This window comes from Gossypium arboreum, chromosome 13 (genome assembly GCF_025698485.1).
Source record: "Gossypium arboreum isolate Shixiya-1 chromosome 13, ASM2569848v2, whole genome shotgun sequence".
Lineage (NCBI taxonomy): Eukaryota > Viridiplantae > Streptophyta > Magnoliopsida > Malvales > Malvaceae > Gossypium > Gossypium arboreum.
This window is the reverse complement of record NC_069082.1, coordinates 91,651,597-91,667,323: the sequence shown is the minus strand read 5'-3', so window position 1 is coordinate 91,667,323 and position 15,727 is coordinate 91,651,597. Positions and strand designations below refer to the sequence as shown.

At 30.6% G+C, this 15,727-nt stretch overlaps 2 protein-coding genes and 1 pseudogene across 4 annotated transcripts; 1 reads left to right on the top strand and 2 right to left on the bottom strand.

The window, feature by feature from the left end:
• The first annotated feature begins 343 nt into the window (after positions 1 to 343).
• On the top strand, positions 344 to 2,116 carry LOC108463324 (translationally-controlled tumor protein homolog; annotated as a pseudogene).
• A 4,439-nt stretch (positions 2,117 to 6,555) lies between these two features.
• Positions 6,556 to 10,045, bottom strand: LOC108464540 (26S proteasome regulatory subunit 6A homolog). Of its 3 annotated transcripts, none has more exons than XM_053024200.1 (11): positions 9,890 to 10,045; positions 9,662 to 9,759; positions 9,174 to 9,290; positions 8,709 to 8,816; positions 8,359 to 8,550; positions 8,060 to 8,251; positions 7,712 to 7,830; positions 7,514 to 7,601; positions 7,307 to 7,426; positions 7,088 to 7,228; positions 6,556 to 7,004 (listed from the first exon to the last, which is right to left on the bottom strand). In XM_053024200.1, the coding sequence occupies exons 1-11, from the start codon at positions 9,996 to 9,998 to the stop codon at positions 6,927 to 6,929; spliced, it is 1,362 nt and encodes a 453-aa protein (XP_052880160.1). In that variant the 5' UTR covers positions 9,999 to 10,045; the 3' UTR covers positions 6,556 to 6,926. The 3 variants fall into 3 exon arrangements, with proteins under 3 accessions (XP_052880160.1, XP_052880161.1, XP_017620381.1); XM_053024201.1 differs by having other exon boundaries at positions 9,662 to 9,756; XM_017764892.2 differs by having other exon boundaries at positions 9,662 to 9,958.
• Positions 10,046 to 10,675: 630 nt separating this feature from the next.
• On the bottom strand, positions 10,676 to 14,125 carry LOC128286912 (uncharacterized). Its single transcript, XM_053024721.1, has 7 exons — positions 13,593 to 14,125; positions 13,234 to 13,352; positions 13,072 to 13,137; positions 12,765 to 12,962; positions 11,825 to 11,943; positions 11,532 to 11,637; positions 10,676 to 11,319 (listed from the first exon to the last, which is right to left on the bottom strand). Exons 1-7 carry the CDS (start codon positions 13,810 to 13,812, stop codon positions 10,765 to 10,767), a joined length of 1,383 nt encoding a protein of 460 aa, XP_052880681.1. The 5' UTR covers positions 13,813 to 14,125; the 3' UTR covers positions 10,676 to 10,764.
• Between the last annotated feature and the right edge of the window lie 1,602 nt (positions 14,126 to 15,727).

The window sequence follows — 15,727 nt, the reverse complement described above, 5'->3', positions numbered from 1 at the left end:
TACTTCAAAACAATCTTTACTTACGACTTCAAAAACAATGAAATTTAAAAAATAAAAATAAAAATTTTAATTGAATTGAGTTTGCTTACCCTACCCATATTTTTTGGTACATGATTACTAATTGCATAATATTTTAGTAAATATTAAACAATAAGAAATTTTAAAAAAATAGGGTGAAACAGAAACATAGAAATGGTGGGACCCAGTTGAAGGCGGAAATTGCAGCACAAGCTTCGAACTCTGCAAACCGCCGAAACTTAACAAAACAGAATTAAGCAGTTAAAAATAAATTAATTTCAAATCCTGAAGTGATTCGTTTTAACAAACAAGAACTTCAAGGGTGTTTCCGTAAATTGAGAATCCTTGAGAGAGAGGCCTTGGTTTTGATTTTGAGCTCCCGCTATAAATCCTCGCTGCCGCTTGGCTGCCGAGACACCCTCTCGCTTTGCTTTCTCTTTTCAATAAATTTCCACTTCAATTTTTAAATTTTTAAGGCCTCCAACGATACACACAGAAAGAGAGAGTCAGAGAGGATAATTTTTTAGCAAATATGTTAGTTTATCAGGATATTCTTACAGGTATCAATCTTTTATTTCCTCTTCAATATCTCTCTCTTTTTCCTTGGCTCTGTTTGAATTGTATTTGGGATATCCTCAAATTTTGCCTTTCTTTCAACCCCTCCTTTCTTATATACAAGGATGATGATATTTCAGCATACTTTCTTTTTAATGGTTTGATCTGTGAGGTTTTATTTTTCCAGAGAATTTAACAGAAAAAAAATAAAAGATTTTTTGTTTTAATTTTTATTTGACTATCGGTTATCTATTTTTTTTAACGATTTTCTGGGCAATTATTTTCTGTTTTTTTTTAAAAACCCTGAATTAGAAGATAATATCTTCAAAGAGAATTAGCTAAATGGTTGCCTATTTGATAAGGTTAACAAATGTGGGTACACTGGATTGAATTAAATAATTGTTTTTTAATCTCATAATTGTAAAGTTGGTTAATAATGAGGAAAATTCAGGTGATGAGCTCCTCTCAGATTCTTTCCCATATAAGGAAATCGAGAATGGAATGTTATCGGAAGTAGAAGGGAAGGTTTGAATCTTTTCCCTCTTCATTATTCTCAATTGTCACTCTTAAAAATATGAATTTGGATTTCATTTACTATTTAAGTGATGTATATATTTGGAAAAGTATGAATTTAAGAAATAATTACGAGTGTTATTAACTAATTTGAAATCTAAGTTTTCAGACCCTATCTTAGGGTTGCAAGAATATGTATGGTAATGACTTTAGTAGGGTTGGGTTTTTCATTAAATTTTCAGGATAAGTTCTCTTCTTTTAAATTTATAATTATTTTTATTTTTTCAAATATAACATATTTTAGGTTTTTTTAATTTTATAAGAATGCAGTAGTTTTGTAAAAATAATATGGGAGCAGGATTGAGAAAATCAGAGTTTTAAGTAAACGAAACCGCTCCGCCTTGTTGCCATTCTTGGTGTTGCGTTTAAACCCAAGAAAAGATAATTTGGTTGATACATGCAGTGGGTTGTCCAAGGAGCTGTGACTGTAGATATTGGCGCAAACCCTTCAGCAGAAGGTGGTGACGAAGACGAAGGTGTCGACGACCAAGCCATAAAGGTGGTCGACATTGTTGACACTTTCCGACTTCAGGTATTAAACCAACCCCCGTTCATCTGAATTTATATCACATAATAACAAGGGTTTGTTTGAAATGATAGGAGCAACCTGCATTTGACAAGAAGCAATTTGTTACGTACATGAAGAGGTACATCAAGAACTGAACACCAAAATTGGAGACAGCAAAGCAAGAGACATTCAAGAAGAACATAGAGGGGGCAACCAAGTTTTTGCTTGCCAAGCTTAAGGATCTTCAATTGTACGTACTGCTACTTCAACTCTCAACCATGGAATTATTTTTTAGTTTTAATTTTTTGTTTTGCAGTTTTGTGGGTGAAAGCATGCATGATGATGGTAGCTTAGTGTTTGCGTATTACAAAGACGGCGCCACCAACCCCACTTTCCTCTACTTCCCCTATGGCTTGAAGGAAGTCAAGTGTTAATGGGAGTGATAGTCATTGCTGGACAGGTGTAATTCTAGATTTTCATTTCATTCAAGGGCTTAAAGTTGGGGTTTACTATTATAATTTTACATTTTGTTTGAGGTTATCAATATATATATATATATATATATATATATAATTATACCAGGAATAAATAGCAACTGTATTTTTCTTTAAAATGAATCTGTTAGGGATATCTTTCTTTGATGGCCAAGTGGCATATGTTGTGGTGGCCAACTTCTAATCTCTCAAATTATTATAATTTTTCTAACTTTGATTATAAAATATTTAAATTTTTGTAAGTAGTTAAGAAAATGAAATAAACTATTTATTTAAATCACATATTCAAATTATACTATTTATTTAAATCACATATTCAAATTATCATCTTTAATTTTTATTTAAAATAATATAAAATATTATATTAATGAGATTAAAATTAAACTATAAATATATATTTTTAAAATTAGTATTTACTTTTATCAAATAACATAATTATATTCATTATGAATATTTTACTAATTTAACAAACAATTTTCTTATATAAATTCAATATTTATAAAATTTAATAGTAAAAATTTAAAATTTTAATTTATCAAACAACGCCTTATATAATAACAATTATTTAGAAATAAATTTATATTAATATAAAATATTGTTAGTGTGATTATGATAAATTATAATAAAACCAAATAAACTTTGAGATATTTTGAGAAATAAAAGGTGTATTTTGAGTTTGAACTACAACTTAAACTTGAAATATTCATGTAAATCTATAGATTTTGAGAAATGACAAGTTAAGTCAATGTTTTATTTTTAGAAAATATTAAATAATATATTTTTGGATTGAAAAATAAAAGGAAAAGATCATTTTATTATTTTCAATTAAAACACTTTGAAAAAGTTAAATGTAAGATTATCAAGACTTATAAAATAAATTTTTACTCGAAATAAACTTATAGTTAGTTATGAGTAAGGTTAAATTCATAAAATTGATAATAATTTTATTTTTAAATAAAAATAAAATAAAAACAAAAAAGTTTAAAACTAAAATTAAAACATTCAAAAAAATGAAAAAAATAAATTACATCATAATTTCTAATATTTCAGTTCTTTGTTTATTTATCATATTAATATCATATTCATTTGTGACTTTTACAAATTTCATAATCTAATCATTAAGTCCTCAATTCAACCTATAGAGATTGCTACTTTTTTAATACATGCATCATGTTTCACCGTTTAGTATAAATTTTCATAATTTCATCACTACTCTTTATCATTTATTTCACAATTTATTTTTATATATTTAACTTACTAATCCGTCTTTCTTATACTCCCTCAAATACATTCAATTTGATTATATCTTCACTTTATTGATTCATTATTTCGATTATTAATCAAAGATAAACTTCTACCTTGTAACGAAAATTGTTTACCTTTTTAGCAGAGACCTAGTAGACTAAAAAGAATACTTGGGATATACGGAATTGATACAAATAAAATAGTAGGCACCGAAGTGCGAAACAGTAAGGACTAAAGCACGAGACAATAAGCGCACTAAAATTTCCTTAAAAACATGTCATCTATATCCCAATAGTTCTTATCTCGTCTACTTGGGCAAATCATATAATGCACTCATATCACTTTTACATTTTTCACAACTTAATCCTTGTAACACTATTTAGTATAATTATGTCTCCCACTCTCAATAACACATGTAACTTGTTTTCATATTTAACAATCTTCCATAACTCACTAATAATTATTATTATACATTTCCTATAACACTTTTACATACTTTAAAATTTAGTCCTCATTAAAATATTTCATGTAACAATATCTTTCCCTTTCAATAACACATATAGTATATCTCAATACTTATTAATATCTCCATAATTCACCACATCTATTTTCACATATTAAGTGTTATGCATTTCACTATTACTATTTCTAACATAAATTTTCTGAAATTCATGATATAACCCTAATTTCCACAACTTAGAAAATAATTATAGTTTGAACTACAATATTCATATATTTTTGTATTTTTTTGTAAACTTTTATAATTTTCCAATTTAATCACTTCTTTTTTTTCATAAAAGTTTTCTATTCACTATTAAATAAATTTTCTTTCTCGTCTCACTCAATTCACATAATTAATTCCACTATCTTATTTTACCTATCAATTTTCTATGTATTTCATTTATATTATTTCCACCACATATTATTCTCAAGTCTTTCAATTTAGTTCATAATTCCATAAATTTTCATATTTTTCCATAATTTCACTTATTTAATACTTTGCATAATTTTCACTATTACATAACACATCTATTATTTTTATTATAATTTCCTATTTTATATGTTAAATTATTTCACACCTTGTTTCATTAATTTACTACACATTACACTAAGTTCACATTATAATCCTTAATATTAAGAAAGTCCACGGGTGCTTACCTCTTTTCTATTAAAATCTCTTCTCTTTTTTTTTCTTTTTTTTTTTCTCTTCTCACCACTTGATTCACTTTCTCAACTTCTTTCTTCGTCAACATGTCAAAAAAACAATATTTCCTCATGAGAAATCTTTTCTTTAACACCATATTTATACTTTTCTCACTACTAAACTTGAAAATAACATAAAACCTTAACATATATACCTTATTCTCTTGAAACCAAACTTTAACTTGACTTTCTCTCTCCTCCAACTTCTATTTTATTGAATCCAACTTGATATTTTAGCTCCCCATAATCTCCTTATCATTTTTGTTTCTTGGTGGCTATGAAAATTCTTTTGATTTCTTGATGAAAATGGTGTACTTTTGTAGAAGGACTAAGTTGCAAAACAAAAAAAAGTTTTTCTTTTCTCTTATCCTTACATTGGAAAGATGGAAGGATGAAGACTCTTCATCTTTCCTTCCTTCTATACTAAGTAAAAATTAATAAAATATAAACAAATATCAAATCAAAATATTACTAAACTAATATTTATCTATTTAATTAATCTAAAATATCACCATCATCATTATTCTTTAAAATTATCTTTCTTGCTAAATGATCATTTTGCCCCTCATGATCTTTCAAAATTCCTACATTGAATAATCACTCATCTTGATAAAATTGCCATTTAACCCCTCATATTTTTTCACTTATTCAATTTAGTCCTAATTCATTCATTTTTCTTAGTTTATAGATCCTTTTACCCTTAAAATATTTATACTATTGACCCTTCAAGTTTTTTATATTTACACTTTAATCCCTCAATTTTTAAATATTTTTTAGGCCACAAAACTTTTCTCACATTTACAATTTAGTCCTTATTTGAACTACTACATCATAATATACTTCTTAATCAAATTTTTAATTGACATAACTCAACTTCTCCCCTTTTTATCACTTTTATTTCCGTATTTTTCTTTTATTTCAATTTATCAATGGCAAAATCTCAATTTTTCACTACTTTCATATTGTAGCGACTTTTAAGGTGTTACAAACCTTACATTTTAACATGCGGCAAAAAAGATTTCAAATTTATAAAAAATAAATATATTTTTTCATTTATCAAAATGTGATGATGTCACATTTCACCATGCTATTGGTTGTCAGCACCATGCCAACATATTTTAATAATGTTTACAAAAAAAAAATTGACTTACAATTTTAAATTTAAGTACTAGTTAAATAAAAAATAGATATCAAGTATTTATAAATTGTCAAATTCAAGAAACTCCATATTTATTAACCCTTTAAAATAAACTAATGTATAAATTATTAGATCAAATAAGGTAACAACCTTTAACAAAAGATTTCAAAAGTTCAAATTCAATTGATTAAAACATAACAATATTGTTTGAATTGTTTGACTCGAGAAGTTAAACTGAATTTTTAAATTATTATTTTATTATTTTTAAAACTTCTAATAATTTTTAACCAACAAACAAACTAGTGACCTGTGAATTCAATCACCAATTCAAATTCAATTTCAAAAACATTGAGAACGATTTACTTGTTTTCAATTTTAATTAGAAAGTTCCGTTTTGATCATCAACTGGTTAATAAAAAGTTGACAAAATAACTTTTAAAATTAACATAATAACAAACTCTTAAGTTTTAATAATATTTATACATTGTACCAATTTAATATTGTTTCAAAAAATTAAATCTAACAAAATGAGACAAAACAACTCCAAATTTGAAAAGTAGATAATTTAATTTCTTAAAAAAAAAAAGTAAACTTCATTAATTCATCTTAATTGGACCTCTTTCAAGTTAAAAAAATACAATTAATTATCATTGAAATATATCAAAATTCTTAATCATTTAAAGTACAAAGAAAACAATATATTTGAGGATTACTTAATTTACTAATAAATGGAATTTAAAAAAAATTGCTATAACTTCTAATATATGCATTGTGTAAATAAACATCGACTAAACACAATGTATAAACATTTACAACTAAACTTGTTATTATAAAGCTATCTCATTATCATCTTTCCATTAAACAGACCATTTTATATAAAGAAAAACTATCACCTAAGTTTTAACAGTTTAAGAGGATTTCTTTCTTTTTCTTTTCCTATTCAAATACAAAATTTTCAGATTAAACTTTTTTTCCCTCTCAATCTTAATCTGTTGCTGAACTAGCTTATTCAAATAAAAAGATGGCAGTCTTTTAAACAGAACAATCCATTTGTAAATGGTTTTTTTTATATAAAATTAAGTGCAAACCAGGAAAACCTAACACAATATAATTGGGCAGAGAGTAAAATATGTATATCAACCTATTCTCAACACAACCCACCTTCACATTCTTACACTGAAATGCTCTCCCATTATGCATAGTAATTTAGGCTTGCCTTCTTCTTAGCTTGCACCTGAATGATGCCTTCATTAAAATCTTCATGGTTCACCTAAAACACAACCCCCAATTTGTTATTTAGCAGCTCCCCCACCTCAAATAAAAGAAAAACTTCTAAAAGATTAGAAACTGCACCTCAGTTGCATCGCGGCGAAGAGCTAGCATGCCTGCCTCCACACAAACAGCTTTCAGCTGTGCTCCATTGAAATCATCTGTAGATCGAGCAAGTTCTTCAAAATTGACATCTGGATGAACGTTCATCTTCCTTGAGTGGATCTACAAAATCAATGCAAGCTTTTAGTAAAATTCTGTGCATGATCGAATCCATGGAAGCAGAAGCAACGAAAGTCATACCTGAAGGATTCGAGCTCTTGCTTCTTCAGTGGGATGTGGGAACTCAATTTTACGATCCAATCGACCAGAACGCATCAGAGCAGGGTCAAGGATATCAGCTCGGTTAGTTGCTGCTATGACCTATAATACATTCATTATATTAAAATAGATCCCTTATGTTTTAGCAAATAGATAACAGAAAAAAAATGATGCACCACAAAGTCAAACCTTAATGCGTTCATCACTGCTAAAGCCATCAAGCTGGTTAAGCAGTTCCAACATTGTTCGCTGAACCTCCCTATCCCCACTCACCTCACTGCATATAGTAGCAGGCAGATCAAGAATCAGTGGTTTCTATCCACAAATAGATGCCACAACCAGATTTGAAACAAATTTGCCTCTGAAGATTTTAAGATATGGCATTACCTATCAAAACGCTTTGTGCCAATTGCATCAATTTCATCTATAAAAATGATGCATGGAGACTTTTCTTTTGCAAGCTGAAAAGCATCACGGACAAGTTTTGCTCCATCTCCAATAAACATCTACATGCATTATGATTGTTTACTTATTATAGGGCCTAAGCAAGCCGATATGAAAGCACAAAATAATACTGTTAAATGATAAAAACTACTCCATTACTCACTATTTTCTGTCATGTTATACTAACCAAGTAAGGAGTATGGCAAAAAATGATTCCAACGGGAACTGAAATGAGTAGACAGGATCTAAATATATAGAGAAGTAAGCCGAAAAGGCTATAGGACTTAATACCTGAACCAGCTGTGGGCCTGCTAGCTTCAGAAACGTGGCATTTGTTTGTGCTGCACAAGCACGGGCCATCAAGGTTTTTCCAGTGCCAGGAGGTCCATATAAGAGCACCCCCTTAGGTGGACGAATGCCTAACTTTTGAAACCTTTCTTTATGAGTCATGGGCAACACAATGGCCTCAACTAGTTCTTGGATCTGATCCAGGAACAACAATCAGAAAATGGGGAAAAAGAATTAAACTTTAGCTTAACAGTTACAAAATGATAATCTCGGAAAGGGCAGTAGGAATTAAAAAAACTTGCCTGCTTCTCCAAGCCACCAATATCATTGTAGTCCTCAGTTGGCTTCTCATCAACCTCCATAGCCTTTACTCTGGAGTCGTACTCAGATGGCAAAGTATCCAATATCAAGTAGCTGTCTTTGTTGACACCAACCAAATCACCAGGTTTCAATTTATCAGGGTCTACAAGTCCAACCACAGGTAGAAAGATGGTCTGTAGTAATTATAAAACATGTCAAGATCAAACCAGTTTTTCTTTCCACCGAGATATTCAAAGATGTTGATTTTGGTAACCACTTGAACTAAGGAAAAGCATAACTGATTATTGACTTTCCCTATCATAGCAGATAAGAAATGATGCTGTGCCATTACCTGACGAGTAGAGGTTTTCAGCACAACACATTTACCCTTCCTTTGTGAGTCTAGATCTATGTTGGCACCATCCTCCTCTGCCTCATCTTCAGGGTTCATCTCCAATATCTGAAAGAAAGAGTAGTTAAAATTTAAAGCAGCAAACTATGTGGATCTGACTATCATTTTACGGTACCCATGTTTGACATGGGTGCCACACACATTTTTCGACATGGGCCATGTCAAACACATCTGTATCCAATACTCACAATCTAGTCCAACTAAAATGCAAGCAGAAGCTTTGCTTATTATTCATCTGCAATGGCTCATTATTCATTTGCTGCCCCCTTTGAATACTCTTTTGAGTTTATTTAAATTCAGAATTATATATACCAGTACAGAACAAATAGAAGATTACTGGAACACAAATTTAACACAGAAGTTCAACAGGGTTCATTGGGGGAAAAAGAAAGAAGAAAAATTTACCTCAACAATGTTGCCGACTAAGTAAGGCAACTGCTTGTTAAGCTTAATTTTCTCTTGATTCTCCTTAATCTTTTCCTTGTATGAATCCAACTCGAGATTTGTCCTTTGCATCTCCTCCTTTAATCCCAGAAACCAATTAAAACAAAAATCAGAAAATTCGATCAAAATATAGCTACATTATTTCAGAAGTAGAAAAAGTTTTTCCATAAAAAAGAAAATAATATAGCTTTAACCATCAACATATCCCAATTATAATAAACCAGAAAATTTACAACTAAACTAAAGAACATTCCCTTATTTGTAAACATTGCCTAGATTTAATCCATACCCAAAACTAAAATCCGATTAACATCGAGTAATTGAAAGAAACCATCTGATTAAAATTGATAGTTGTGGATTAAAAAAGAAACAAAAACAAAAACCCTAAAAAATAGTAATCATAATGCGGGGGAGAGAGAGAAAGAGAGAGATCAAGGTCAAAGAGGGACCTTGAGAATACGAATCTCGTTATCAAGAAGACGGGAAGCTCGGACGATATCCTCGGTAGTCATGGAAGCCAACTGGTCTTCTTCAAAGCTAGAATCTTCTACCATAGCGGTCGCCATCGGTGAGGGTTTCAAAAAAAAAATACAACGATGAGTCGGAAAATGAAGGAAAAGAATACAAGACGGAGAGAATAGAGAAAAAGGAAGAACAGATGAAGATCTTTATACTACCAAACTGTAGTTCTCTTGTTGTCGAAGAAAATGAGAGCTTGAAAAAATTCGATTTCAGCCGATGAATCTGCAATGGGCTTATTTCCTTCACGTCGGCCTGCTCTTTCATTCAAATCTGGGCTCCTTTTCTTTTTCAAATTACTCCAAGCTTTTCTCACTGCACAGCCCAAATATATCCCATTTGTAATTAAAATAAAGTTGTATTATTTGAGAATATTTTTATTTTAAAAAAATTAATAAAAATAAAAATATGAATATAATGATATTTAAACTCACACCAATTGGATTGACAAAACCTTAATTTTATTACTCAACCAAAATTTCATTTTAATTTATTTTATATATTTATTTTAATATGCACTATTTGTTATCTCCACCAACTCTATAAATTAATAATATTTTAAATTATTTAATATATATTATTATTATACATATATATTTGTAATTTAAATAAGTGGTTTATATATATATGTGCGTGTGATAAGATTTTTACTATTAAAATATATTTGATTGAGTAGAGGTCAACTTGTAAACTTTCTTTTAATTTTAATATTATACAAATTTTATGTGTTATTTTATTAATTAATTTCAAACTATTTAACATCTAAAGTTGGTAAATTAGTGTGATTTTTAAAACAAAATCAGCATTCACGATGTGAAGTGTATTCAAATCGGAAGTAAATACCATTTCAAGATCATTAACACGCTATATACATTTGATATTAGTAGAGATATTGGTGGTGTAAGAGTTATCTGAGTTAGTAGAGATACGAGAACAACATGAGGTAGAAGTAAAAGCTGGAAATTTATATTTAGCATATATCAAAACTGCTGATATATCAAGGTTTCTTATTTACATATTCGAACACCAAATTTTAACATGTATTCCATTGTTTTAGCATATTAGCTTCCAAATACTGTTTCCAAGTCTTCAGTGGGCTTATGTCACTTGTGTCTGAATGCTTTTCCTTGGATCTGCAGTTCATTAGCAAGCCTCTCGCTGCGAATCCCATCAATTCAGTTGGATCCATATAACTGCGAATCCTTGAACCAATCCCGCCTTCACAAGAATATCCCATTCTCGTATATCCATCTGCAGTGGCTTCTTCGGGACTCATATCATTCAGCTTCGTTCGGGCTTCTTCTACCAAGGATTCATACCTAATATATTCATGGCTTCCTAACCCAAATGGATCCAAATCTACCTGGTGCAAGATATTGGCTGCTCGTTCTGCACCATCTTTGTTATGGTTTTCTAATCGGATAGATTGCTCGAGCGCTAATTTATCGACTTTTACTTTCAAAATCTGCAGTTGATGCCCAATTCTAGATGCGACGGCATCGTATAATTTTCCTCTTGATGCTTCTGTGGCTTCTTCCGAGTTAAGCAGATCATCAAAAATTATAGGGTCTCCAATTAGAACTGTCACCTACAAAATTGCATGTATTAAAAGAATTCAGCATAACAATTATTGACAGGAAATGAGATCATAAACATAAAACCCAATATTACGGCCAATTAGGAAGGATTTTTCTTAAATGCTACTATAAACGGGACCATGTAAAAGCATTGTGAAGCCACTGGAGATATCACATAAAACTAATGTCTATTAAGCAAAGGAATAACAGCAGGAATACATACCGTCTTGCCAATCCTTGGGAAATTGGCCCCTATTGGCATAACATCTTGCATTCCGGTATGCACAAATGGCAGAACAATTGGGGTACTGTCAGCTTCTAGAACTAACCTGTATCACCATAACAATGTTTCCAAAAGTTTTTGTTACTAACAAGGAAAGCAACAAATAGGCTAAAAGTTCCTCTTTTTTTTTTGAAAAAATTTAACCCTTTAACACAGATTCCGTCAAGAGATGGGTCTGTTTATTTCCTGATGTGAGAAGATGTAGATTTGCATAGGAAGTTATTTACACTCACCTCCCGACACCTCTCTTAGAAGATCTCACAGTTTTTCCACCATCTCGAGAACGACTACCTTCTGGAAAGATATGAACCCACCCACCAGTATTCAATTTCGAAATGGCCATATCCATGCCCTGCAACAAATTGAATCAAAATGATGAAATGGGCATAAATACCACACATGTTTAAGTAATTAATGAAGGCGTAAACATGCAAGATAAAATCAACATACCGGACTATAAACCTGTTGATGAAAGTCCAAGTATCTCACGTCTAACACATATTACATAACTTATGCATCATATGAAGTTCAAGGAACGGAAAAGGAAACAAAGTCCCTTAAAGGCACTAAACAATATGCATGTAGATTGTATGTACAATCAAACTATTCGACTACATTAGCAATCATACATTTCAAAGACATTCAAAAGCCAATAATATATCCGTCTTCTTTGTTTTCCACCTTCAGTTAAACGTTCCTCATCTCAACAATGTATACCACAAATCGCTATCTTTCCAACCATTTTCACATTGATACACAATCCTAATCAAGGAACACTAGCGATCCAATTTAGTAAAACTAATGATCTGATTAATGTATAGTTTATTATAAGATTATTGGGTAAAACAAAACAATCCACTAACTTCGGAATTGAGAATTGTGTATTTTATATGAACATAAAATTCGTATGTATAAGTTCCAAAAAATAAGGTTTTATGTTCCAATAATCATATTTCATTCCTACTAAACGAACTAGAGAAAACCATACTATCAAATTAGGTTTCATTTAAGTAGCGACTGTGCTCTAATTTTCATTCCCCTTACAAAACATATCCACATCCCTTGTAACATTGATTCTATGCACTTGCATGATGTATACTTATTGACTTGATTCTTACTCAACACACACTGTTCCATACTTGCTAAGAATATGCCAAAATTTAAAAGATGTACCATCTGGTAAATCCCATCACCACGAGAAACTGGCAACACTTTTACAGATCGAAAGAATGCGGATGTCACGGGATTACTGAAGCATCGATCTGATGCACACAGGGTCCATCTCAAGTTCTGAGCATCAAGAAGAACTCTGGGAGGAAGCAGTGAAGCAATGACAAACGGATCATCCACAGAAGCAACATGATTGCTTACCTGCAAAGAAACATTCCTTCATCAGCATAGGACTCAACATACCATAACATAACACAGATGAATGAGACAAAAGCTAAAACTGACAAAAAGAAAAAACCATGGCTTATACCGTTATAAGGGGCTTGTTCTTGGGTCTATTAAGCAAAGCATCATGTAATTTTTCAAGGCCATAAACCTGCCACGTTAGAGAACATGCATTAGTTCCTAGAAACTGTGAAATACCTGCAAAGAACACTACAGAATTTTCTCAATCACACAAAAGCGTACGTACTTGGACACGATTGAGACCATTCATGAAAACATGGCAAACATTTCCAATCAAAGGAACCGCAACAGCCTGAAGCATTCGAAAAATAGCTGAATCCACCTCCACGTCAAAGTCTTTACTCACTATAAGACCAGAAACTTAAATTGGTAAGCTAAGAATTCAATTCAAAGAAATTTTTAAATCTTCAAATTATGAAATTAGAAATAACTGAGAGGGCAAAAAGGTCATTTTACTTTCTAACAATTACTTCTTTGCATCCTTTGATAGTAAATTAAAAAAAAAATTAAAGGAAATAAAACTGCTACAAAGCAAAAAAATCATAAATAGATCGAAGACATGAAACCCAGCGCAGGAAAAGCGACCTTTTTTACGGTAGAAAGAGGAGGAAGAAGGGAGAGAATCGCGACGGAAGTCGCGGAAGCGACGGAGCCAGCGCTGAACCGAGGAGGAGAAGTAACGATCAGCAAGGACTGAAGGACGGTGGCGATCGACTGCCACCCTGAAGCGCTGCCTGAGCTGGAGTTGCAAAACGCGAGCCTTGTTCTTCCATAGATCGCCTCTGTCTAACCGCTGTACGGCCATTGCGTCGGCTTTTTCCTGGGCAGAGTTCTCAGTTGCGTAATAAAGATTCTTATTTTTACAATCTTTATTTCTTTTGAATTTCCTCTTGATCTGGTGAAAGCAGAGAAAAGCGCGAGTGTAGGGAACGGAACACAAGAAATAAGTGACAAGAAAACGCAGTAGGACTAGGCGGCGAGGTTTTGAGCAAACTTTGGTTTATCCATTAAACCGACCTAACTCCACTTCGGTTAATTTTGCTCGGTTTTTATTGTTAAAAAATGAGGCTAAATACATTATTTGCCCCTATAGTATTCGGTTGTTTCAATTTGGTATTTAAAGAATTTTGAAAAACCATTGACTTTTGTAATGCCGGTAAAAAAACCCGACTATCTCCTCCAACCAATAAATAATCGCCACATTGCACATCTAGATAAAAAATAAAAATAACTTTTAAAATCTTTAATATGATATCTCCAATCCTTTTCAATTTCAATATTGAACAAATTGGTCTCTTTTGAGAAAATCAAAGCAATTTAATCCTTGATAATTTAAAAAATAAGTAACTAAGAATAATTTATTAACTTAATATTTTTGTCAATTTTATATAATTTTGATTGATAGAATAATTAATTTAACCTCAAAATTTACATATAAATACTGATTAAATTGTTTGATTTTTTAAAGAGATTAATCTGCTCAATTTTAAATTTGCTCTTTATGTTTTTTTAGAAGGACCAATTTTCTCCTTTAAAATATATAAATTATAGAAAATTTAAAAATATATAAAAAATTTATCAAATATAAACATTATAAAATTTATCGAATATTACCAATAATTATTGGATATAGTAATAAGACATATTACACTTTTAAAAGAAAAACACATTTAATCTTTAAAAACATTATTTAAAAACTCCTAAATATGAATAGTAAAACCAACAGAAAAAGTAGAAAAAAAATTAACGAATGCTTTTTTTTTTTTTTTTGTAGGTGGAGGTTCCTTGATGGAATCCATGACCATATGTTTTGAGTGAAACTTGTTGGTTAACAGTGCATCAAAAAGCTCTCTAAACTATGATAGATATTCTAAATTACTCTTCAAATTTTATAATTTTAATTGAGTCATGCATGATATAAATTATATCCTTCTATCAGCCCAACAGTTAGGCTTGAGGTTAGCTTGGATTTGATATGAACCTTCTTCCTTTTTTCCAAATCGCATGTCCATGATAAGAGTAAATCACCATCCTGCATACGCTACAAAGTAGGTAATCTATGAGACTCAAATCCACATGTAGGCTTTGCTGTCAACACTGTTCCCCATTTTGCAACTTTTTTTTAACACATTAAATTCAATTAAAATTTGACCTCTCTAATTTAAATAAACTCCACTTCATATATTTTAGTTAGCATTTAACACCAAAATTAGGCTAATGGAAAATTCTAATAAAACATTTTGAAATTTAAAAATCTATCCCAAACTCTTTTCTTCTAGTGATTGCTTGGAACTATGGTCCTGTTAATTCATCTCTTAACTTCTTTTTTTTTTAATGAAATTCATCTCTAACTTAGTCAGATTATAGAGGATTGAAAATCCATTAAACTTGAATATGTTAGCATTATTTTTAGATATATGGTATATTCTTATCTTTGAAAATAATATATCTAGTCTTTATCTTATATTTTAAATGGTAGACGTATATGACCGGTGTCATTGAGTTTACAATCCAAGATGATATTTATAAAATACATAATCTATAAACTATTGTAAAGAGAAAGGTCCAACTGGCCTTCTTTTGTTTACACGTACTATTGATTTTCATTCCTTCAACCTTGTAAGAGAAATGGGTCATATTTTATAGCTTTGTTCTTTCTACTATGCCTATATTTTAATTTCTAACATTATTGTATTCCTGCACTTTAAATTAGTTGCTCC